The following is a 26,590-nucleotide window of genomic DNA, read 5'->3' as shown; positions in this document are numbered from 1 at the left end:
GGTCTGTACCAAAATTTAAGAGTCACAAGTGTGACTAGAAGGTTTTCTTTAGTAGTTATCTATATTTCACTGAAGATTTGCATGAGTTGTAATATGTGTAACATTAGCACAGTGGGTTATAGGTGGAACCAAGATTGGACAAAAGAGCCAGACTGTGCAAATAATCCTGAAGCGTTTGAATAGAAACGGTGGAGAAAAAGAGAGTCACTGATGGACTGTTGTAAAATGGTCTTGTCTAGCCTAACATGTAAAAATGATTATTAAAGTAGTTATTTCACTTTTGCAGCATATCGTATGTGGACGATTTTCATTCATTAACTTTAAACAAATATATTAATATAGTTAGATGCAGTAGTAAATACAGAAATATGAGGTACACATTTTTGTGTTTTCCCCTTGGAAGCTTACAAAATAGCTTAAAATCAAGTGTGGATGTGTGGGGAGTTGTAGGTGCAAAACAAGATATAAAGAGAGAGAAAAATCCCATGAACATAACAAGTGTTACTCACAATATCCAATAACAGTGACTTCTTGTGGCAGACCAGATGTGAAGTAAATTCAGGGGTAGGAAACATAGCCACAGATGAAGAAAGCCTTCAGCACACAAGAGGAAATACATAGTGCACCATAAAGTCAGATTAATATTAGAACTTTCATAAGGGGAAGGCAAGAAGGGAAACTTCATTCCAACATTTTATCTCTTCTTAAGGAAAGTGTGAGCAACACCACAAGTTTTACTTCTATCTTAGGAAAGGGCCTCAAAAACAAAAGTACCCTCTCATGTCCTTAGCCAGAAGCCTCTTTTGGTTCGTAGATGGACATAATCCTATTTCCTCATACTAAAGTGTTAGTGCTATTACTATATGAGGTAACTACCATTTGAGCCCTATTAGCTATTATCAATCTAAAATATATGCAAAGAACATGTTGCCACAAAGCAGAAGTCTTGGAAAGCACAAGGATGTGTCAAACAACAGGAATAGGCAAGGAGAGGGAAGACCCACACAGGCTGTTGCAAGAATGCACAGAGCTACGACAGTCAAGGAGAAAAACAGTTCCTCTTCTGACTTAGAGCCTGAATTCTGAGGTTAGTATACACCTATTGTAATTTAATACTCATATACACATCAAACCTTGTGTATGCCACATGGGCTTTTGGTCTGAAGGCTAAAAGATGACATTGGCTTGATACATTTTCTTTAAAATTTATTAAACCCACAATTTTGTAGGCTTTGAAATGGGACTATGGCCAAACTGAGAGACAAATCAAAAGTTCATCCCAGAGAGTTTATATCAGTCACACAGAAAAGAAACTGAATGGAACACTTGTAAGTACGCGGTATATATGACACATTAATCTTATTAATGTGAAGAATATAAATCTTTAATGCTATTCAAAGCAACACGCAAGAGGATAATTTCAATTTCCTGCATTTTCAAAATCTTAGAGAGATGGCACAGATTCTTCTTTCAGTATTTCCAAGCCAAAATTTGGTAATGTAAATAATTCCTACCTCTGCTCCCCTTCAATATGAGCTTGCATAGCCTTCTCTTGAGACTTACATTAAATCTCAAGTGAAGTGATGTTTCTCTAGTTATAAAACTATGCAACAGTAACAGTAATTTAAGTTTTATAGTCCTTTTATGGGTTTTTATGAACACAATTCTGCTTGGCTTTTACAGGAATTCTATGAAATAGGTGTGGAAAGTATTTTAATTTAATAGATTGAAAAATCCAAATTCATGTCCTTTAATGATAATCTGATAACCCTCCAGTGTTAATCCTTGAGTTGTTGAGTTTGAATTTGAGCCTTGTGTCCCAACACCTTCTTCAGAACACTGCATTTGTTAATATAATCCAAAGACCAATGTAAATTAGTGATTTAAATTGAGCCCAGCTTGGAAGTTAATAAATTTTAATATTTGGTTATATGTACCATTGTATTTCATAAACAATCATATTTTGTCTTTATTTTTCACTTTTAAAAGTTAAATACAGGTCTTATTTCATTTAGGATTATAAAATCTCTTTTTAAAGAATTCCTCACTACTGTTTTTATTTGAAAAGATTTCCCATTAAAATATTTAAAATTATAGAGGTACATTGTATATCATTCCCACAAATTAAACATTTTAGTAAAATGAAAATAGAGGATCTATAGAATAAGCTAAAAGTTGAGATTAGATAGAATAACAAGAATCATTTAATTAATCCCAAAGAAAGGAAAAGAAAAAATGGGAAGGAAGAATAGATAAGACAAGCACATAGTAAAATTAAACATTTACAGAATCACGCCAATAAGTGCTTTAGTGTTAGTGGACTAAACAGTCTAATTCGAAGGCCAACAGTGTCAGACATAAGACAACTCCCAGTGATTTGTCATACAAAAGGATTCCACTTCACATATAAAGAAACAAATGTGTTAAAAGTAAAAAGACAAAAATTATATACCATATTAACATCCAGGGCAAAGCATATCATGAAGAAGAAAAAGGAACATGTCATATTAAACAGACTGGCTCAGTAAGAGACCCAATTATAAATGTTCATAAATCTAAAAACAAACTTTCAAAATACATGGAAAAAAACTGAACAAATAAGGATACATGAATAAAATCATAAGTATAACTTTATTTTTATTTTTATTTTTTAAATTTTATTTATTTATTTTTTAGTTTATTGGTACATTTTAGGTATACAGTGCAGTTACATTCATCATTGTTATCTTGTATCGTTACCTGACAGGTCTTGGTTCTCATTTTTTCCCTTTGTCCCTGCCCTCCCTTCACACCCCTCTTTTACAAGTGCTTCATTTCCATTTTTTCATTTTCTCATATTTTTTCTCCCTTATTACCTTTCCCCTACCCTTCCCACTTTCCCTACACCTTTAGCCCTTTTCTTCCTATTTCACACTTATTTTTATTTTTAACAACTTTATTTTTAACAACTTCTTAGTAATCATTGCAATAGACCAAAAGTTAAGAGGAATATGGAAGACTTGGACAACATTGTCAAATAATATAATATATATTTGTAAAGCATTTTACACATTAACAGTAGATTAAACATTTTTTTCAGTCGCACATGGAAAATTCACCAAATAAAATAATTTTCAATAAACTTGACCAGATTGAATAATAGAAAGTATGGTCTTTGAGAAAAAGTGGTTAAATTAGAAGTAAGAATAAAAAATTATCTGAGAATCTATAAATATTTGAAAAATAGCATTTTTAAATTACTCAGAAGTCAGACAATAAATTACAGTCAAATTATAAATTTTGATTGAATGAAAATAAAAGTAAAGCATAGTAAAATTTCTGTTCTGTAGCTAAAGACATGTGCAGAGAAAAAACTGTAACATTAAGTGCTCAAATTAAAAAAGAATAAGAGTAGGGCTGGGGATTTAGCTCAGTGGTGCCACTGCCTGCCTTGCAAAAGGAAGGTTCCAAGTTTGATCCCCGGTTTAAAAAAATTAATAATAAGACTAAAACACAATGTTCTAAGCTTTAACTTTAAGAAGCTTAAAAAAATAACAGCAAATTGAATCAAGATAATTCAAAATAAAAAACAAATAAAAGGGAAGTCAATAAAATAGAAAAGAAACACAAAAATAAAGAAATAAAAACTAGTTCTTAGAAAAGACCAGTAAAATTCAGCACCTCTGCTTGGTCTCATCAAGATTAAAAGAGAGTAGAAAGTCTACTAATTCAGAATTTAAGAGGGGTATCAACATGGAGCCTATATTAAAGTAATGTTATGAGCAACTTTGTGCACAAATTCCACAGTTCAGAAAAATGAACAGATATTTTGAAGTTATTACCAAAAGTAAATTAAGAGAAACAGTCTCATTTCATTATAGAAATTAAATTCATGATTAAACTTTCTCACCATTTATCTCCAAGCCTAGATGTCTTCAGAAGTTTAATTAACCCAACACTTAAGACAAAAATAATGCATGTCCTAAACAAACTCTTGGAAAAATCGAGAATAAGTGGATTTCTAAAGGTCATTCTAGAAGCTGCCTCCGTACTAACCAACACCAAATTGCTGTGTTGCCATTTGGAGAAACCAGAAATGAAATTGGTGTTCCACAAACGGGCTTATACGTATATAATCAGTTGACTTTAACAAACATGTCAAGATAACTCAATAGAAGAAAAGACAATCCTTTCATCAAGCAGTCTTTGAACAACTGAATGTCTCTTTAAGCATTTGATCTTTACCTTGTGCCATGTACAAAAATTTTGTCAAAGTGTGTTGTGGATTCAGGCATAAATGCCTAAATTATAAAGCTTCTCAAAGAAAGCATTAAAAAATGTTTGCAACTTTGGGATAGGTAAATATTTCTTAGAATATAAAATACACAAATCAAAGAAGAAAAAATGGGCCAGGGATTTAGCTCAGTGATTCTGCTGCCTGCCTCACTAGCACAAGGACTCGAGGTGGAGCTCCAGCACCAAAAAAAAAAAAAAAAAAAAAAAAAAAAAAGAGGAAAAAAGAATGGATACAGGTGATGTCATGAAAATGAAAATTAACTATTTTTCTCATTGTGAGACACCATTAAGCAATGAAAGCAAGTCACATACTAGAAGAAAATATATGTTTCCTGAAGAGCTACAAACCTCAGTAATTAGAAGAAAAACAACCAAATATTAAAAGTAAGCATCATGAATAAAACCCAGACCACATGAGAAATACTACAGAGGATCAACAACTGGAACTTCATCTTATTAAAACATTTTTGTACAGCAAGAGAAACATCCAACAGAGTGAAGAGTCAACCCACAGTGTGGGAAGAAAATTTTGCCAGCTAATATCAGATAAAAGAATATTATCTAGAATATATAAAGAACTTAAAGATATCACACACCCCAAAATTAAAGAGCAAATCCAAAATGGGCACCTAAAATTAAATGATACGTCTCAGATGAAGAATTAGAAATAAAAAATAAATATATGAAAAAATGTTCAACATCACTAGTCATTTGAGAGATGCAAATTAAAATTACACTGAGATTCCATCTCACTCCACAAAGAATGGCTGCTATCAAGCAATTGACCAATTACAAAGCTGGTGGGGCTTTGGGGGAAAAGGAACCCTTCTCCACTGGTGGGAGTGTAGACTGGTGCAACCACTGTGGAAATCAGTGTGGAGATTTCTCAATAAAATAAAACTAAAGATTCCATTTGACCCAGCTATTCTGGGTATCTTCCCAAAATAATTAAAAGCATCATACCACAATGATATAACCACACCCATGTCTATAGTGGTACAGTTTGTAACGGCTAAATCTTGGAGACATCAATTGATGCATGGATGAAAATGCGGTTTTTCTATACAATGAAGTACTACTCTGCCAGAAAGAAGGATGCGCTTCAGACATTTATGGCTAAATGTATGGACCTTGAGACCATACTCTTAAGTGAAATAAATTGGACACACATGTTTAAGTACTACATTGTTTCTCTGGTGTGAAAAACTGAAAGTGGAAATAAGAACTAAAATATATAATAGATATTGGGAAATGGGAAAAGAGAAATAAATATTCAAATGGAAATGGGAAAAAGAGAGGAGGTAGGGAGAAAGGAATGAAGGGACAAAAAAGGGGAAAATAGCAGGAAGAAATGGAAGCAAAGCTTTTGCATATAGAGAGGGGAGGAGTGTAAGGGAGCAATGGGAAAATTTTATTTTAAAAATGAACACAGTGAAAATAAAAAAGCAAACAATAATTTTTAACATCATTGTTGGAGATTGTATATAAAACTACCACGAGATACTAAAATGATCAACATTTTACTCAATGATCAACCTTAACACTGATTAATAAGATTAAGAATAACTGGTGTTCTCACATTATTGAGAAAATGTAAAATGAAATAATATCTTGAGGATCTTTGCCAGTTTCTTGCAGTGTAAAACATGTACTTACCACTTTCCGCTGTCATTCTATTCTTAGTACACAGAAAAAAGAAATGAGAGTTATGTCCCCAGAAAATTATGTAAACAGCTTTGTTTAGCTAGCTAACAATAGAAATAACCCAAATGCTAAAAATAAATAAATGGTGAAACTAATTATGATGTATAAAATATTGTAATACTATTTCCCAATAAAAATCAAACTACTGATCAATATAAGAAGATAAATAAAATAACATAGGATGAGATGGGATGGGATGGGATGGGAAAGGATAGGATAAATCTCAAAATCAATACTCCACGGAAAAGATGCTAGATCACAGAGTATATACTGTAGATTCCATTATTATGGAATTCCAACAAAGTCAAGTGTAATCTATAGTAACATAGTGCAGTTTAGAAGTTATCTGGATGTAAGGGTGGCTATAGGGGCAAGATTTGCTACAAAGGATCACAGGAATGATACTGTGGAAAAAGGCCCTATAACTTAATTGTAGTGGGAGCTACATGGTTAGATACATTTATCAGTACTCACTGAATCGTACACTTAATACAATTAAGACTACTGGGTTTTTGGTCCATGCATTATCCCTCAATAAAATTAATTTAAAAGGGGAAAGAATCAGCATAAAATAGTCTAGGTAAGAGAAAGTATTATGTATAATAATACGGTGTGTAAATTTTTAGGTATTTAGAAAATTTAAAAGAAACACAATTTCATCCCAAAGTTGTACTAACCAAGTTTCATTTTTCATGGGAGATATTATTTTTTTTAAATTTCTCATCATTATCAGCATTAACAGCAGACATGGGGCTGAATGGTCACTATATGTATGTGAAGTACACACATCCTTTAGCAGTTGTTATTTTGTCTGTGCACACAGAGGGCTCTTATGTTGGAATGTTTGACTTTAGTCACAAAGGGCACAGGGTAGTTTACCTGGTGGTTTGTAAATTAACATTTTTTTTTGCTCCAAAAATGAAATATATCTTCTTATACATCTGTTAATCTGTTTTTTTGTTTTGTTTTGTTTTTTGGTACCAAGGATCAAACTCAGAACTTTGTGCTTGTGAGGGAGAAAGCAGAACTACTGAGATAAATCTCCAGCCCTGTTCATCTGTTTTTATAACAGAGGGAGGAGAGATTCTACTTAATTACTTTCACATGGCTAAATTTCACTTCTCAAAAGAGATGAGAAACAGGAAATTGGTAAAAAACAAAAATAGTGGTTGTTGTGGTGAGATCTTTCCATGCCAATATTTTACAACATGGGAAGAGGCATTGAGAGTCCAAGAGATGCACTTGTGTCTGACATGTTTGTGTCTGGAATCACTAGGGTTGCCCTTGAATTTTCTTTCTTCAATATTTCTGATCCTCCCATTCAGCTCATCCAGGCCAGTCTTCCCAGTTACCTAAAGTAGAAGCCCTATCAGTTAAGAAAAAAAAAAATAAGCATGTAACTTTTTATATGTACATTTATTCATGAATTTGCTTTTGTATATTTATATATACTAATGTATTTTATATAAATCATGTGAGCATTGCCATTCTAATAAAGGTGAAATATATGTAATTTTAAAATGTGTCTCATATTGTAGTATTTTTCTAATATGAGCTAGTATTTCAAATTGTGATATATACTTGGGGTGAGGATCATAATTCATAGTAATAACAGGGAATTATCATGTAGGTAATCTTAGTAATTTTATATTTAGTGATATTTCTATTAGCTAAAATTATAGAACAATAATGTGTGTAATGCCAAGTTCATAATAAAAGTAGAGATGTTAATTTTAGTTTTCTTTGTTACTTTTTAAAATTATCTTTAGTCTAGATTGTTTTTATTTAAAAGATCTTTTCAAGCCATATGTCTATTCTATGATGATTTGGATAATCAAACTATACATTCCTAAAAGCTACTTCATAAGTCATGATTTTACAGTAAACTATAACATAATGAAATATGGTGAGATGAATGAGTACACCATTTGAGTCAATGGAATTCCATATTTTTTTTCTGGCCCTGGGGATCGAACTCAGGACCTTCTGATTGCGAGGTAGGCAGCAGCACCACTGAGCTAAATCCCCTGTCCTCCCACTACTTATTTAAAATAGCTTGAGTATTGCATAGGGGAGAAAAAAAATAATAACTTTTCCTCACCCATCACAAGAGTTGTGCTGATACACCTATAACAATGACAGATAAGCAAGAAGGAAAGAAAATCAGGCTTATTTAACTAAAATTTCATATGGCAAGGCAAACTTTGAAACAGAACACTCAAAAACCCAGGAAAACTGTAAATTTTATGGTAAATATAAGAAAAGTTGAGTGCTCGGGCAAACACGATGGTGATCTAATGGTAAAAAAGGTATGATGTATTGGTAATAAACTGGGGGTTAGGGAAGGGCCCACAACAAAGCCTGTGTGTTCAGATTTTCTTTTCTTTTCTTCTTTTTTTTTTTTTTTTTTTTTTTTTTTTTTTTTTTTTTTTTTTTTGCTACCAGGGATAGAACTTGGGACCTTGCTTGCGAAGCAGGTGGTGGAACCACTGAGCTAAATCCTCAGCCCTATGTTCAGATTTTCTTTGGTGACTCATAAGACATTTCTCCTCAGGATATGGGACAGGACATCTGTTGCATGAGAACCTTATGATCTACTTTTGAGAGGAATAGGTCAGAGAATTCTTTTATGGCCAACTATCACACAGAAAGGTGAAAAATAATAACTTCAAATGTGCCATGTCTTGAAGAAGTGTGTTCTGAGTCCTGATTGCTGAGTGTAGCATTTAGTTCCTTTGGGGGCTCACAGTGTTAGTACCTATGCTAAATGTCACCAAAGCCTAATTTTCCCATTGTAAGATAAATGTATAAATAAAAATTAAAGTGTTAATGAATTCCTTCTATGCCTAAATGGATTATTTTTACTGTACAATGCCAAATTTTAAGTTCCTTAAACAAAGTTGATATTCAACATATTATCTTTTGAAAGAATAAAGAAATGCTGCCTTATACAAGTATTCATTCTTTGTGTCTATGCCCAAATTATGAACCATTAAAGGGCAAGATACAATGCACAACCAGGCTGTAGTGAGAAATTGAGGTAAAATCATTCATTGATGTGCTCATTCTCTATTTATGTGACTCCCTAAGTCCTGAATCATTTACTCCAAAGAGCAAGACTTCTTTTGCATTTATTCTAGTCCTTTTAAATTGTTTGCAAAAATCCCTTGATAATCAATCATCACACATTCTCTGCTCTCCACCCCAACTCATCCTTGTTGCCAAACTGTACTCCAATTATTTACCTGTGTTTACTGCATAGTAAGCTACAATCCATGAGGATGGGAACAATGTTTGTGCTTTACATGTAATAGTAGTAGCAGGTTTATTCAGGTACTTAATAGACCTCTGAATAGGCGGATGATGAATGAATTAAAGAATCAGAAAAAAAAATTCTTACAATGTGGTCAACCACTATATCTGAAGCAAACATTTGAAAAGAGAATTAATCATAGACATGTTTTTCCATGCAGAGAAGCTAACTTACTTTCAGTTAATGAGGACTATTTTTTTCAGCTTTAATAGAGCTTATTGGTACATTTTAAGGATACAGCACAATTACATTCATTGTTGGGATCTTGTACCTCTACATGACAGGTCTCAGTTCTCATTTTTTCCCCTTGTCCCTGCCCTCCCTTCACCTCCTCCTCCCCTCCCTATCTACAAGCACTTTATTTCCATCTTTTCTTTAACTCACATGTTTTTCTTTTCCCTTATTACCCTTCTGCTATCCATCCCACCTTGCCTACACCTTTAGCCCATCTCTTCCCATTTCACCATGTCAGAAATCTTATTAGGATCTTATGTATTATTGCAGTTTATTCACACCAGAGAAACTATTCGGTATTTACACATGTGTGACTTCTTTATTTCACTTAGGAGTATATCTTCAATATGTATCCATTTTCCTATTAATGAATCAAATTTCTCACTCTTATGGCTGAGAAATATTCCATTTTATAAAAAAAACCACACCTTTTTTATCCAGTTTCCAAGTGATGGGCAACTGGGCTGTTTCCAAGTTTTAGCTATTACAAACTGTGCCGCTATAAACATGGGTGCACATACATCACTGTGATATGATTATTTTAGTTCTTTTGGAAAGATACCCCACAGAGGGAAGGCTGGGTCAAATGGAACCTCCAGTCCAAGCTCTTTGAGGTGTCTGCATATTGATTTCCATAGTGGTTGCACCAGTCTGCACTCCCACCAACAACGGAGAAGGGTTCCTTTCTCCCCACAACCTCACCAACATTTGTTATTGTGTGATTTCTTGATAGCAGCCATTCTTTGTGGGGTGAGGTGGAATCTCAGTGTTGTTTTCATCTGCGTCTCTCGAATGACCAGTGATGTGCAACATTTTTTCATATATTTACTTGCTGCTTTTACTTCTTTGTCTGAGAAATGTTTGTTCATTTTGGATGCCCATTTTTGAATCAGGTCTTTATATTTGGGGGGGCTGATTGTTTTGAGTTCTTTATATATTCTAGATAATAGTCCTTTGTCTAAGGAGCAGCTGGTAAACATTTTTCCCACATTGTAGGTTGTCTCTTAGTTCTGCTGATGGTTTCTTTTGCAGTACAGAAGCTTTTTAATAAGAGGAGATCCCAGTTGTTGATTCTATCTGCTAGCTCTTGTGCTACTGAGGATTTGTTCATAAAGTCTTTTCCTATGCCAATGTCTTCCAGAGTTCTGCCTAACTTACCTTCCTCCACAGTCTGTTCCACTGATTCTCAGGCCTATTTCTTTGCCAGTACCATGCTGTTTTTATCACAGTGGCTTTTTAGTATCGTTTCAAATTGGGAATTGTTATTCCCGCTGTCATGTGTCTGTTGCCTAGGATGGCTTTTGCTATTCTAGGTCTCTTATGGTTCCAAATGAATTTTTGGATTCTTTTTTCTAGTGCTGTGAAATATAGTGGTTCCACTGATTCTCAGGCCTATTTCTTTGCCAGTACCATGCTGTTTTTATCACAGTGGCTTTTTAGTATCGTTTCAAATTGGGAATTGTTATTCCCGCTGTCATGTGTCTGTTGCCTAGGATGGCTTTTGCTATTCTAGGTCTCTTATGGTTCCAAATGAATTTTTGGATTCTTTTTTCTAGTGCTGTGAAATATAGTGTTGGAATTTCAATTGACATTGCATTGAATCTGTATAGCAGTTTTGGTAGTATGGCCATTTTCACTATGTTGATTCTTCCTACCCAGGAGCAGGGGATATCTTTCCATTTTTTATATCTTCTTCAATTTCTTTTTTCATAGTGCTATAGTTTTCAACATAGAGATCTTTTGCTTCTTTTGTTAGATTGATTCCTAGATACTTCATAATGAGGACTATTTTCAATGAGGATTTTTAATTAGAATGATGTAATTATTTCAAGTCACCATATCCAGTTACACATAAGATACAAATATATTATTATGTTAGTACCTACTGTTTCAATTATGTTATAATGCTTGTGCGTCACTTCATATCAGATGAAGTTAAGTAGTTTAATAAATCAATAAATATAGTTTACCAAACAGAAAAATTTTATATTATTACATAAAAATTATCATATAGTCACCTTATACAAATTTTATAGAAGAATTCATATGGATCATGAGCATGGGTATGAGTTTGCTAAGTCCTGTGTTCAGGATCTCACCGGGATACAAAGTGTTGGCCAAAACTGCAATCTTTTTTGAAGCTAAGGCTCAATTTGCAAGTTGCTAGTTGTTGATGAAATGTACTTCCTTGAGTTAAAGACTGAAGCCCTCAGCTGCTGTGGTTGATTCCTGATCATTGTGTTGGAAAGAAAAATTTTCCTCTTGCATCTTAAGTCCAGTTATTGGGAGCTGGCAAATTAACTAAAAATAGATATATGAACAAGGGAAAAGGCAAGGTTTACTTATTTGAAGTATATCTGCCATTTGTAATAATTGAAGCGTTCAGAATATATTCATTTAATTTGAGCTAAGCAGGAAGTCATGCCTAAGAATTAGAGAGATACAACAAAACTCAACCTTGAAATAATTTTTCTTTATTGATATCCAATTATATATATATATATATGTATATGTATATGTATATGTATTTGTGTGTGTGTGTGTGTGTGTGTGTGTGTGTGTGTGTGTACTCGGGATCAAAATCAGGACTTTGAGCTTGTGAGGCAGGCAGCAGCACCACTGAGCTAAATTCTCAGCCAATTATATTTGAAGTGGCACACTGCACTTACAGGTCAATCATACTCAAGTTCATTGCAACAATAATGGAGTAATGACACTTATAACTGCCAAAAATAAATAAATAAATTAATTAATTAATAGTCCTTATTCTTCTGAGTAAGAAATTCTTCTAAATTCAGAAGCCACATCCAAGGAGAACTTTTCTGTTGAAAGAAATACCTGTGAATAAAACAGTTATAAGTTGCAAGAAAAATGTATTATTTACTTAATATTTAAGAAGTACCTGCTTTCTTCTACATTCACAATTGCTCAAGAATAAGATCTGAAGTGAAGTTAAATATATCAGCATTGTTTTCTCCTACTTTCTTATCCCTCTTTTCTTCCATCCTCTTGAATTCTTATCCTTTCCAAAGTGCATGAAGTATATTTTTCTGTAAAATAAACAAGTCATAATTGTGTTACATGTTACAACCAGAGAGAAAGAAAATTTTCATCATGTTCCAGTATTATTTCTAGAAATTCTGCTTTTCATTGCATAGTTCTTTAATATTGTATTTTAATGAGCATCTGTTAACTTTTAGATCAGAAAAAATAAAAGTATCTATCTTCTTTTTAAAATAAAAGTGTATGAAGTAATAATTCTTACAGATTGCCTGCCTGAATCTAAGTTATTCATTGAGGGGATCCACAGAGAACCAAAATCAATTGCAAATGAAGGGAAAAGGTGAGATTACAGACAAAGTTTCTGGTGAATAATTAGTGTGCATAAATCTGTTTATGAATGATCCCTTATGTCATCTGTACAAATTCCAAATCTAGAAAGTGCATTCATTCACAGGAGGAGATGGGAGATGATGGAATTTTAAAATATTGATCTAAAGAAAATATTATTCCACAAACAATTTAATTGACTGAAGTGTTATCTCTCCTATACTAGGTTATAAAAAGGGTACAAGAAGATACCAGAATTAACTAAATTTTGCTCAGTATTTCGTTGGGCTCATTTCAAGAAAAATTATGGGCATTGCAAGAGGGGGAAAAGTAGCACAGGATGAAAGACTGGGCAGTAACCACATTATGCCTTGTTACTCTCCTAGGGTCCCATGATTCCTTCAGCTTCTACATTGATGAAGCCTCTCCAGTAGGTCCTGAACAGCCAGAAACGGTCCAGAATTTTGTTTCTGTATTTGGAACTGTAGCCAAGAAGCTGATGCGGAAATGGTTGGCCACTCAGACAATGAACTTTACAGGTCAGCTAGGAGCTGGAATCCGTTATTTTGATCTTCGAATTTCCACTAAGCCCAGAGACCCTGACAATGAACTTTACTTCGCACATGGTTTGTTCAGTGCCAAAGTCAACGAAGGTCTTGAGGAGATTAATGCATTCCTCACAGATCACCATAAGGAGGTGGTATTCTTGGACTTCAATCATTTCTATGGGATGCAGAAATATCACCATGAAAAACTGGTCCAAATGCTGAAAGATATCTACGGAAACAAAATGTGCCCAGCAATTTTTGCCCAGGAAGTTAGTTTAAAGTACCTGTGGGAGAAGGACTATCAAGTGCTGGTCTTCTACCATAGCCCAGTGGCTCTGGAAGTGCCCTTTCTCTGGCCTGGCCAGATGATGCCAGCACCCTGGGCCAACACCACAGACCCTGAAAAACTGATCCAGTTTCTTCAGGCATCCATTACTGAAAGAAGAAAGAAGGGCTCATTTTTTATATCTCAGGTAGTGCTGACCCCCAAAGCTAGCACTGTGGTCAAAGGTGTGGCAAGTGGCCTCAGAGAAACAATCACAGAAAGGTAAGTGTCCTTAAAGTACTGAGTCAAACAGTTTAACTCAAATTCATACAGCTAGTAAATGACAGAGTTAAGATTCACACTGTTGTGTCTTAGTTTCCTAGGGCTGTCTTAAGAAAGTAACACAAGCTGAAATTCCTAAAGGAATAGATATATATTATCTCATACAGAGAGAGACTGAAAGTCTAAAATCAAGATGTCAGCAAAGTTGGATCCCTCTGAAGTGTCTGAAGTTGAATTATGCCTCTCACCTAGTTTCTGGTGATAGCTGGTGATCCATATTGGCTTATACCCATATCACTCCTTATCTTCTTTCTTCTTTGCATAGCCTTCTCCCTAGATATCTTTGCCTTCTTTTTTATAAGGACACTAATCATACTGACTTACAGTCAACCCTAATGACCTCATCCTAGACTTGATTGCATCTACACAGTCATGTCTCCAAGTAATATCATACTCACAGGTATGGGGATACTTCAATGTATTTTTATGTGGGACACAGATCAACTCCATAGCATATGTATTTTTATTCTATATTTAATTCTTTCCTTATAGCACACTTGTGCTTTACAGATTAAAAAGCTGTTCTCTACCACGTGCAAAGTCTTTTTACATCCCTAATGGCATTTAATATGCATAAAAATCCTGAGAGGTAGATATTGTCTTACAGACAATATGAGGTTCAGAAAAGTACAATGTTTTGCCTAAGGTTCCTTAAACAGGAAAATGGAGTCTAACACACTTAGACTCCATTCTTGAATTCCAGCCTGTGCCCTGTACTTTAACTGTGCTACCTTACTAGGAAGAATTGTCCTCCAGAAAAATGGGCACTCCATTGTCCAAACGCTTCCAGTCATGGAAAGAAGTGCTTCCCCAGCAAGGTGTAGTCTGAGCAATTACCAAAGATCTCTGTAATTCTTTCCAACGAGTGTGATACAACATACAAAATCATGCATATTATTTTTTCTATTGCATTAAAATATTAAACAGTGTAAATAGCATATGAAGGGAGAATATTAATTTTTATCAGATATTTTATTTTTATCCTTTATTGCTAGCTTGTATCGTATGAAGCATGGATATTTTGCACAGAGTCAAGGTCTTTGTGAGGAAGGTCAAGAAAAAGAGGAGAAAGATTTAACAGTGAAAATAGTTTGGGTGGCCCTAGAGTATGATGTACAGGGTGAGGAATGACAGGAGTTAAAACTTGTAGCAGGACACAAGAATACATTTGCAATAAATCTTTTAGCCAGGCTATGAGAACTTCATCCTATGGGCAATGGGGAGCTAAATAATGATGTTTAGCAGTTGAGCAACTTTATCAGATCAGCAGTTTAGATAATAACTGATGCACCCTGGAAAATGGATGGAGTAGAGAGAATAAGCTGTCAAGAGTTAGAATGGCTCCAGTGAGAAAACGCAAGCTAACCTGATGAAGTGAGAAAGCTTAGAGAGTGGTAATAGGCAAAAACTAAGTTGCTAGTGACTAGTTAGTTTTGTGATATGAATGGGAGAAAGAGGTAAGGATAGGTTTCTTACTGAGAAGTGGGATGAAAAAGACCTTCACAGAAGCAGAACGCAGACACAGGGACTTGGGGAGGAAATGCGGAAATACAGTCAGGATCGTGCCAAATTTAAAGTTCGAGTAAGGCATTAAAGAAGACGTGGCTAATTAATCATTAGGGCTACAAACCAACTCATTCAGCCTATTGGCCTTTTCAAGTAGTGAGTGCAACAAGTCATAGCAGTGCAAGGCTTTTCATTACAACACCTCAGTTCCTTCTGTTATACGGATATTAGCTAGAATTTCCCTCTTCCTCGAGATTTCATTTTATACATTATGCAAGTACAAGACATTATGCCAATGTTGAGATTTCTTATAGTATCTTATAGTTTGTGTCCCACTATTGCCAGATTGTATCATTATATGGGTCAATTGTCCCACATGATCTTTCCTTTTTCTATTCTGAGACATGAAACTTGCTTCAGACTAAGGTTCCAAATAGTTTTTATAGACTTTTTTTTAAGATCTAACATAGGAAAGTTTTCCAATCACTGTCCTACACATAATTTAAAAAGTAGTTGGATTTCTGAAATATCTTCCCAGATAACATATACACCATTTTGTGCTTCTGCCTTACATCATTTGATTAAATCTTCTTCCTATTTTTTATTTCATTACCCTTGTTCCCCTATACTCAGACTACCCTGGGGACCCTGTATAGTCCTTTAGGTTCTTGTGTATGGTTAGTCACCTCTCTCTGGCCTTCTTAAGCCCAGTCAGGTAGTCAAATCAAATAATTCATTAAAATAAGATTTCTTATTTAGTAACACCACTTGTCACAAACATTAATTATTCTAGTAAATAATAATTTACCCTCTCCCTCTCCAAATTAGAAAAAGGAAGGAGTCATGTACACACAAGGTGTTATTTTTAACTGTATTCCATAGAACCTGCCCATTTTGAGGAATCCCTAGGGGCCCACTACAGGTGGGGGTAGAGACAGGAGAGGGATAAAGGATAAACTGATTCCAACTTTTGTCATTCTTTCTGTACTGAAAAATCAATGAAAACTCATTTTAAATTTTTCAATATTGAGCATAGCACAAGTCTTTCTCTGGTCTCTCCCAGTCTCACCTTTCCAATGTATAGTTTCTTACCCATGTGACAACGCTGCTTTGCATTTTGGGTAAGAATTACTCCCTGGTTCTCCCTAGGTAGGGACCAGTCTTTGGAGAAACCAAGAAGGATCCATTCAAGGAACAAATGACATTCAGTTTTCTCTTTTATGGCATTAGGTGCACTTTGGGAATTTGCAAATTGTGTAGTCAAATAGGTTTTTGGTTATTCATTCTCTAGTATACTAAAATAAGGTTTGTGAGGGAAAAAATCAACTAAGTTAGAAAAGTGCTTGAATATATTTTATACTACTCTTCCAAAATTTCAACTGCACATTAGCATATAGAGGGCACTACCTAGTATTTTAGTGAAATTTTAAAATTTAACTCACATAATATTTTCCAGACACTTTTTCCCCCAGATAACACTTGTTAACAGCCCATGGAATTAATTTTGAAGAAATGTCCTCAGCCATCTGTTCTAATTCAGAAGTTTTCACTTCATTCTGGTTTATATATGTGAAGGAGTAGAGCTATATCATTGAAAAGAAAAAAATGGGGGAAGGGAGAGAATTTAAAAAGTAGAAAAGAAGATCTACAAATAGGATCATCCTTTCTCTCTAGGATTATGCAAGTTATTTCTCAATGATGTTCACCTTTGTCTGCACCTTGCCATTATACTTATGCTATAAGCATTCCTCAGTGGAGTTCAATCTCAGAACTAGGAAGTTTTTTTAACCATTTGCATAGCTATATTGCAAATATGATGTTAATGTGAAACTTAGTGATTTTGTTTTTGTTTTTGTTTTCTTTTTTGACAATTCAGCTTTCTGGATGGAGCCTGCAGGAAAAGGTCTTGTTAGGCCTTGGGTCTCCTTACAGAAGTAATTTACTTACCTCTGAAAAGCAGAAAAGGACCACTTGACTCTCCAGAATTTGCCTTACCAAGTAAATAAGTCTAAAAAGGAGACTGATTCTGCCACTGCCCTCTTGGCTTTTGTGCCAAAACATTCATTCAGAAATTTCCATGTTGACAACAAAAGATGTATTGAACTCTCCTGTGCCACCTAAGAAAAAATCTCCAGACAATTTTAAGATCTCTCTGGGCCTTAAGTATTCTCATCTGCAAAATTTAGAGTTTGAAGTAGGTCCTATATTTGACTAGCTTATTTCTCTATAATTTTAAAATCTTTTCTAATATTTGGGTTAACAAATTTCTGGGCATATGCATTTAGAAAATAGTGTTTGAAATTGTGGGTGGTTTTTAGGAAAACTAAATCAAGCCTGGATTTAGATGCCATAGCTTTCAATCTGGCAGTTCATTCCAAATACTGCAGATGTGTTTTCTGCAATGCCAAAAGACACAGATTTTTATTTTTTAAATATCTATTTTTAATTTATTTTTCAAACACCAGCTTTTACACCTCACCCCCACGGAATTCACACATTCTTTAAAAGAAGGTGTGTAACTTGAGTCAAGTCCTTCCCTAATTTGTGGAAGTTTATTAACTTATACGTTCATTACTTTTTTTTTTAGTTTATGAAAGGCAATCATGTCACTTGTCAGAATTGTTAGGAAGCAATGTATCTTTATAAGTAAACTGATATTATTTAAGTTAGATCATGTCTATATTGGTGAACAATTTGGATAATCATAACAATAATAGTAATATGTTATTATTGCTAGCTATTTTTTTTCAGTACCAGGAATTAAACAGAGGACCTTGTGCTTGCAATGCAAGTGCAATGCCACTGAGCTAAATTCCCGGCTTTGCCAGCCATTTTAAACTGCTTTTCATTGTATAGTTTATTGTTTTATATGTATCATTTGATTTAATATTGATGAGGTCTCTCAAATGTAGCTACTATTCCCGTCCCACCTTAAAATTGAGCCTTAGGAGTCTTACAGAATCTAGCTAGATAACACATTTAAGAAAAGATAGGTTTATGATTTAAAGCAAGATTACTCTGTTTATTTGTTCACAACACCAACATGTTTGGTTGTATGTTCCATTCTACAGGCTGTACTTTAAGAATGTGGCCTTGGGTATGGGATGTTAAGATCATCATTCCAAATTATCTCCCTGCTATTTGTGAGACTCCAAAGAGGTGTCTATAACTTTGTTTTCTTTTCTAGAGATTTAAAAACAACATTTGTATTAGTGCATATTTGCACTAGTACCTAATGATTACATTTATAGTGGAGAATTGCTACACGTACATAACGTCTTAATTCTTTTTTTACCCTCTACCCTACCCTCCCATCCCTCACTGCTCCCAACTTTTAGTCCCCTTCCCATTGCTTTCATCTCATTTAAATAGCAACATCCTGACCAAATTCGGCAGTATATTCAAATCAGAACTTATCTACTGAACATCTTCCATGCCTATGGCTCTGAAGTAGGTACTGTGAGACATATTAACACCGGTCGAATGCCATTGTTTGCATCAAGTATCAAGTAGGCTTGAAAAGATGAGAACATGCACGAGTTAGATGTGTTTTCTGCAGCTGTACTGCAATTTGGAGAAAAATGAGAGAATCACAGAGATATGAGAGGTAACTGAGAGACCAAAGGACTCGATGATTTATGGGAGAGAGATACCTGGAAGGATTTCGGAAAGAATAGAATTGTGATAAGCAGATTAGGCTAAGCGGTTTCACAGGGTGAAGAAGTAGCAGGAGCAAAGCAGAGATGTAGAAAATCCTGAAGTCAGGGTTGGCCATAGCAGAGTATTGTCAAAGGAGCATGTGAGATGAGTCCAGGAAAAGTGAAAGGAAGGATTATGAAACTTCCCTGGTTGGATGCTAGAGAGGCGAAGACTTAGAGGCAAATTATAGATTTTGTGCTGAACAGACCTTCCCTGGACTCTCTTTCTGGCTCATTAATCCAATGGACATTTTCCCCCCAGACAACGGAAGGACAACCCAACTTTCAACCTCCTGCTCCACTCTTTACCTTTCTTTTCCTAGAAATTATCCACTGCAGTGCAAACATTTCAGTAGCTTTAGGAAGACAAGAAAACCTCACCACAAGACTGTTTCACAACAGCTGTCAACTACAAAGTGCCACGAGACCCTCCTGACCTCTATGCACAGCATCTCTTTGGCTCCCCTCTCCCACTCCTAGCCCTGACCCCAGATAGATTAGCACACAAATGGATCAGCTGATAACAGATTTTCTATTCAGTGGAAGAGAAAAACTATACAAACCTAAGGAGAAGAATGTCAAGCATATTCTCAAAAGCCAGCCTCCTAATAATCACTGTTTACAGAAAGCTTCCATGATAAGATACATATGAAGTATATATTGATGTGATAGCTGTTATTACCAATTTGTAATTTAAGAAATTGAAGTTCAGAAAGGCTAAATAATTTCCTCAGGTGGTGCTGTGAGCCAGTACTGGGGTCAGTACACAGTCTTAAGTCTTTGAAACCATGAAAAGTGGGTCTGGTTTATAAACTGAAAGGAAGTTCTACAAAACAATCCTTTTCTAGATCCAGGCCCAGGCAAACTGGAATGTGCTCTTAGAGACTTTTTAAAAATGCAAATTCTTGGATGCCACCTCCGTAAATTCTGATTCAATAGTCTGTGACTCAAGCTTTTCACTTTTAATAGGCTCAGGGAGCCTCACTTTGACGATCCCTGCTCCTGTCTGCAGACAAGCAGCACATCAATCTGGGTTTGCTAAGTTTGGAGAGCTTCAACCTCAAGATTTATCAGTGCCCTTATCCCCAGGCTCAATGAGTTTTTCCTTAAATTGTGGCTGTGACTCCATTTTCCCTAGGACCTGCTTGTTCTGTCACTCAACTAGAGCTGCCAATCAGTGCTTTCCAGAAAGCCATTTAACTTCATCCTAGGGTTATTGGGCTGATAATCATCACCAAAGGCAGCTTTGGAGGAATTCTTTGTTCCCTGGTTTAAAAAGATACTTTTATTCCCATGGACTAAATATAGTTTATCAAATCCCAGACTCAACTGATGTTATTGTACTTTGTACTCCAGTTGCCACCCAAGCTGATTCCAAGAATTTAATGAGGGAGAGGAAGGGGAGGGATAAATAGAGGAGAAGGAGAGAGAGAGATGGAGAATTGTCTAGGGTTGTTGCTTCTGTTGTTTATTTTGTTTGGAGAAGGGGAAGGATTCTCTAACAACTTGTGACTTTGAGTCTGTGTGATGGAAGAGTGATTTTAGCCTGATACTCACTAGGGTATGACAAGTGGAAGGGTGATCTGTAACTCTGTTTCAAAAAATTTCCCTCCAGAGTTTTTGAAACAAAAGTGCCCACGAAAGCTCTTTGTTCTATTTTTCTGACGTACAAATGCAGGTATCTACATCAAGATGTGGGACTCTAACTCCTATGTAACCACTAGTTAGCCAGCATATAGCAGCACACACTTCTTTCTACCCAGCTCCAAGATAAGATTAAAACAGAGTGTATGGAAGCCTGGTATGGGCGAACAAGATAGCGACTCAAGGCCTCATTAGAACAGAACAGCCTGAGGTCTGGAGATGAAAAGCCAGGTGCGCCCTATAGCTGACTCCTTTAGACAAATAACAGAAAACCGACCCCCTGATCCCTGGCCCACTTGCTGTGCCTGCAATCCTCTTCCCTTGCCTTTAAAAAACTGTGCTAACCGCTGTGCTGTGCCTGTCTGAGATGCTCAGTTCTGAGAGGAACTGTCTGGCCAGACTAATAAAGGTCTATTTACCAACAAGCCTGGTGTGTTCCTTCCTGGGACTCTCATTTCCCACTTGCTGTGCCTGCAATCCTCTTCCCTTGCCTTTAAAAAACTGTGCTAACCGCTGTGCTGTGCCTGTCTGAGATGCTCAGTTCTGAGAGGAACTGTCTGGCCAGACTAATAAAGGTCTATTTACCAACAAGCCTGGTGTGTTCCTTCCTGGGTGACTCTCATTCCTCCATCGAGCTCCCGGAGCTGAGCTATAGGTCCCAACATCTTGGAAGCCCTTTGGGCTGTTCAAAGCTCCAAGGCCCTGGGTCTTGCATCCGGAGCCATTGTTGAGCTATAGGACTCAGCATCATGAAGGCCCTTTAGGCTATTCACACTCTGTGAAGTGGAAGTGAGACTTTAGGTTTTACAAAGAGAGTCAAAGGCTAGAGGGGATTCTAATCTGTGATGCATGAACTGTGATAAAATCAGGTCCATTCAGTGTGGAAAGTGCATGTGGGAGACAGAGAGACAAAGAGAGTTGGGAAGAGAGAGCATTATCCTAAAAATTCATGGCTTGTGGCATAGATATTCACTCCCTTTGGTAAACTCCTCTGGACTTTTTATATGGAATTGAGGGGACAATTGAGCTCAGTGTCTAAGAGAAACTAGCCTAGTGGATAGTTAGAATATATGGCTACCCTTACAAAACACTGAGAGGAGGAGGGCTGAAAGAATGTGAAGAGAATGAAGTGTCAAGTGTCCAAGATGCAGGGTGAAGAGCAAGTAAATCAGTAGTATGGATTCTTCAGTCAGCCACTAAGCGGATATGGAAATTTATTAGGTATGTGAATTGAACCCTAAAATGAAACATCTGAAGATAAGCAAGGGAGAGGTTTCTGATTCAAGAAGGCAAATGGACCAGATCTGGATATCTCAGTTCATATTCTGCTGCCATGCGGCCGAGAACTTCAGGTCAGCTCCTCTCTTAGGTCTCTGCAGGAGGAGCTCCCTTTTGTGTTTTTGGTATTGTTCTTCTTCGTTTGACTGCTCACTATTTAAACTGTGGAGCTTAGCAGTTCTAGGGTTATGTACAGCCAAAGACTCCCAGGTACAATGTGTACTTCAGCATGCTGGGTTTATTACTAGTCATAGCCAAAATAGAACACAAGTCACAGGGAACCATGAGATGTCGCTATAGGAAGACCCTAGAAAGGATTCTATAGAACTGGAGTTTAGGGTAATGTGGGGAAAGGAAGTAGAGATTCTCTCTGGATAGAATGCTGTCATAAAGCAAGGACAATTCTATAACTGGCTATTTGGATAAGTCTAACATATAGGGTGGAATAAGATTATAGATGTAACTTTTTAAATCGTATTTCATCCCGATCTCAGACTGACCATGTCTGAGGTTGGTATTCTGAGAGATTGTTTATGTCTAACAGGAGAATAATGTGACCTAATTTTGAAAGTCAAGCTGGGATTCAGTTGTTAAGGGCTGCTGTTTCTGCTGCTTCTTTGGTTTTGTTTGAAAGCATCTAGTATGAGTTAGGCTGTCTATGTACTTTATCGATGTTCTTTTTCTCATGGAAATAGTTGAAACCACATCTATGCAAAAGCCCAGATCATTTTGATAACGGGAAATCAAGGAGTTAATGATATCACAGTTACGTACTGAAAATTGCAGTTCATCAAACTGAACCATAATGACAATCAATTTGACTTTTTCAGTGATTTTAAATTTATTCCTACAACCACTGAGATTGACTAAAAGTATAAATATTCCAAGGTGGTGGGGACTGAAAGATTGGGGGTAGGGAAGAAAATGAGAGAATGCGGTTCTCTGTTAAAGGACAGGCTCATTCTTTAAGATTTGTAAGTATTACAACTTCCTTCCCAAGGTTTTCACAATTGATTCAGGGCACAAGGAAGCAGAATTGGGAAAACAGACAATCGTTATTTCCAACTGAACTGTGTTGTTATCCTTTTTGCCAGGCTAATCACGGTTTCTTGGGTTTGAGTGGATAGCCCTGAAGGTTGTGATCCAGATATTTGCAATGAGGGTTGGTAGTTGGCAGACACAGCTTGGGGTGACTGTGGTAGCAGTTGCCAAAGGAGATTCTGACAGATAGAGATGCTTATTTCAGTGAGGTGATAAAAGCCACATCCTGTCTGCTAAGAGAAAAGTTGATTTAAGTGTGCCTAACCTAACTAAATTGCAACATGAATTTCTAACGGCTTACAAGCAACACTCTTAACAATGAGATTTTAACTTTTAACTTGCTATATTGAGTTGATGAAACGGTTTTTACAGACATTAAAATTTGTTTACCCTCATTCATTAGAGCACAAATCTGGATCTTTCTCTGTGTATCTGGAATTGTAGCCTATTGCTAATTAACTTATTTTAAAGTCTAAAAACAATTAGACAAAAATAGCTAGAGTTTTGCTAGCTGTACTGATTTTTTTTGGCTTTGCAGAAATTACAAGTATAAGTTGAATTTTTGCTTTAAAATATTCCTTTCTCCCACCCCCTCATCACTTACATCCTTTGGCCTCAGTCATTAACAACTCACAAGTTGTTTCAGAGGTTGTGACATCCTATCTGAAAGGAGTAGTAATGCATCAGTGAGACTGTAACCTGTGATTTCATAGTGAACACTAAAAGCACAGGCTACCCACTGAAAGTGTGTGAGGGATATGGCCAGTATAAAACAGCAAAATCACTACGTGACTGTTGGTTGTCTGAATACTAAACAGAAAATCTATTGCCTATATTATTAGTTCTGGCTCAAAAATGAGATAGCTCAGGCTAAAAATGAACCAGTACAAAAGAAAATAAATGTTACAATAATCTTATCAAAAGCTATATATGAATGTAGGTATTTCTATTTTGGTGGTTCATTTTTGGAGAGCTTAATTAAGATTGCCTGTCTTGCTAAAATACTTTGTAAATAAGTAGTTTGTAAGGAATTGAGTAGAGAAAATTGGTGGCATGCACAGCTTGCTCTGTTAAACATCATGTAGGAATTTGGAAGAAATAAGAAGGATCAGTTTTTAAGTAGCCTGGAAATTTAGTTTCATTCTTGTTTCACATTTACATTTACATATACTGTCTAGTTGTGTAAGGGTCACATCGCGGGTTTTACTCCATTCACAAACAAGGTAGGCAGCCCTAGGCATTTCTATCTGGTTTTAATTGACAAGAGAAACATTAAGTCCTTGCATACACACATATGTTGCTGTAAGCTTGCTCTTCAGCGGTTCACCATGCATCCAAGGCTGAATAGCCCAGAGACAGGATGTGGCCAAAGATCCTTGTAGCTGATAAAGATGAGTGTAATGGTTTATATCTAGGTGTTCCCCAAGCTTCATGCACTCGTGGGTGAAGTGTTGGGGAGGTGATTGGATTAAGTGGGCATGACACTTATCAGTGGATTAGTCCGCTGATGAATTTATAGCTAAGCATGATGTTGAGAGGTGAGGCCCAGTGGGAGGAGGCGAGAGTCATTGGTAGTGTGGCCTGGAAGGATTTATCTCCCTCCCTCCCCCTTTCTTCTCTGTGCTTCTTGACTGCCATCCCCTAAGCAAGCCTCCTCTTCAGTGCCCCTCTGCCATGCCTCCCTGTCTTGGAGCCAGCCAGCTATGGGCTGAAACATCTACAAACTCTCAGCCGAAATAAACCTTTCCTCCTCACAGTTGTTGGTATCCGGTAACAAGAAAAGTAACTAAGATAATGTAGAAGCTCCTTAATGCCATGAACCATAAACCACACTTTGAGGTCTCCATGACTTGCCTCTCTATAAAAAGACTATCTCAATGGTATACCATTTGCTACTTTAGCCGACCTGAGTAGTTTGTTTTAAACTGAAAAATACATGTGCTTACATATGCACATTTGTGTGTATATGTGTGTGTTGAAAAGGGTGACAGTGAAGTAATGAAAATAAGCAATACCATAGTATAGTCTTCTTTCAACACCTGTAAAATCTCGTACCTTTCTTCCTACTCCCAAAGAATTGCACACGCAGTGTCTTGTCTCTTAGTTGAGTGTAAAGATGGTATAAAACATACTCACATACCCAGGATGATAATTCCTCGTCTAAGTTCGTGATTGTCCTAGAACTGCATTTATATCCTTTTAGCTTGCTCTGGACTTCAGTGTTTTTCTTGAAGGATTTTTGTTGTTTTTATTTTTGTTGTTGTTGTTGTTGAATGCGAAAGTTTTGAAGCTTTTTGCTTGTTTATATGGCTATCTTTGTGATATTTAGAAACTTTTGTCTATAAGTCCTGTTGAAAAACCAGAATTTATTTAGGTGGGGTGAAGGTTAAAAAGTAGTATAGTTACTTGGTGAATAAAATGGTATTTATGCTATGGTTTTAAAGAATAATTGTTTTTCTTTCTCATTGTAGGCAGGCTAAGGATATTTTTCCAGGGTTATCCAAGGACAGAAAAGAGTCTATCCATTTTGGGGGAGTTGGCCAGTCATTCAACCAATAAGAACATATTAAAAATGTTCCATGGATTAGAGAAGGGGCAGATGAGGCATGATGTAGTGTCTCATAAAATTTTGCCTCAGTATCTATGTCCCTTAGGTTATATGAAAATATGCTTGAATCGTGGGCATTATATAAGAGACACAATTAGTGAATGATACAAGACATAGTTTGCAACTGAGTGATGACATTTTAACTTATAGATGATATATGCTATAGACACTAAAGGCAAGGTAGATGACAGAATTGACTTTCCCAATATCTCAGGACAATAATATGCTGACCTTTCCTGCCATTTCTCTTTCTTCAAAACATTGTAATTTTTGTCCCCAAGTATTTCAAGCACATCCATTGTTTTTATTCAAATGTAATCTACTCTTGTGAACACTCACCACAGAAAATGATAAATAGCATTTTTTCTGTGGTAGAAAATTGTGCTTGATTCTGGGAACATTTCCAGGTGATAAGGCTCAGACTAGGCCAACAAACATCCTTGGAAGGCCCAGTAACAGGCAGACAACACTTTGTGTATTTTTTGGTATTAATGACGTTGTATAAGGAAAAGGGAAAAATATATATACAAAAGGGTTATCTTTCAAAATTCAGTAAGTTCCATGAGAAAAAGAAGTTTTTATTGAGTTTATTGGTACACTTTAGGTATGCATTATGATCACATCATCACTGGGAATTTGCACCTGTACATGATATATCTTGCTTCTTATTTTTTCCCATTCTCCTCCCCTCCCTTCAACCCCTCAACTTCTCCCTATCTGCAAAAGCTTTGTTTCCATTTTTTTCTTTTCTTTCTTTCCTTTCCCCCAATACCCTCCATAGTTCATCTTCCTCTTTGAACATTT

At 36.0% G+C, this 26,590-nt stretch overlaps 1 protein-coding gene across 1 annotated transcript in view; it reads left to right on the top strand.

The window, feature by feature from the left end:
• Window positions 1-26,590, top strand: part of Plcxd3 (phosphatidylinositol specific phospholipase C X domain containing 3) — a 199,243-nt gene that overhangs the window by 115,858 nt on the left and 56,795 nt on the right. Inside the window, exon 2 of the mRNA XM_010633876.2 lies at window positions 13,243-13,951. Within this exon, the coding sequence (XP_010632178.1) occupies window positions 13,243-13,951 (709 nt within the window). The remainder of the gene's footprint in view (window positions 1-13,242; window positions 13,952-26,590) is intronic.

This window comes from Fukomys damarensis, unplaced genomic scaffold (assembly GCF_012274545.1).
Source record: "Fukomys damarensis isolate Sample0158 unplaced genomic scaffold, DMR_v1.0_HiC HiC_scaffold_1, whole genome shotgun sequence".
Classification (NCBI taxonomy): Eukaryota; Metazoa; Chordata; class Mammalia; order Rodentia; family Bathyergidae; genus Fukomys; species Fukomys damarensis.
Note: the sequence above shows the minus strand (reverse complement) of the source record. Positions and strands in the feature narration are given on the sequence as shown.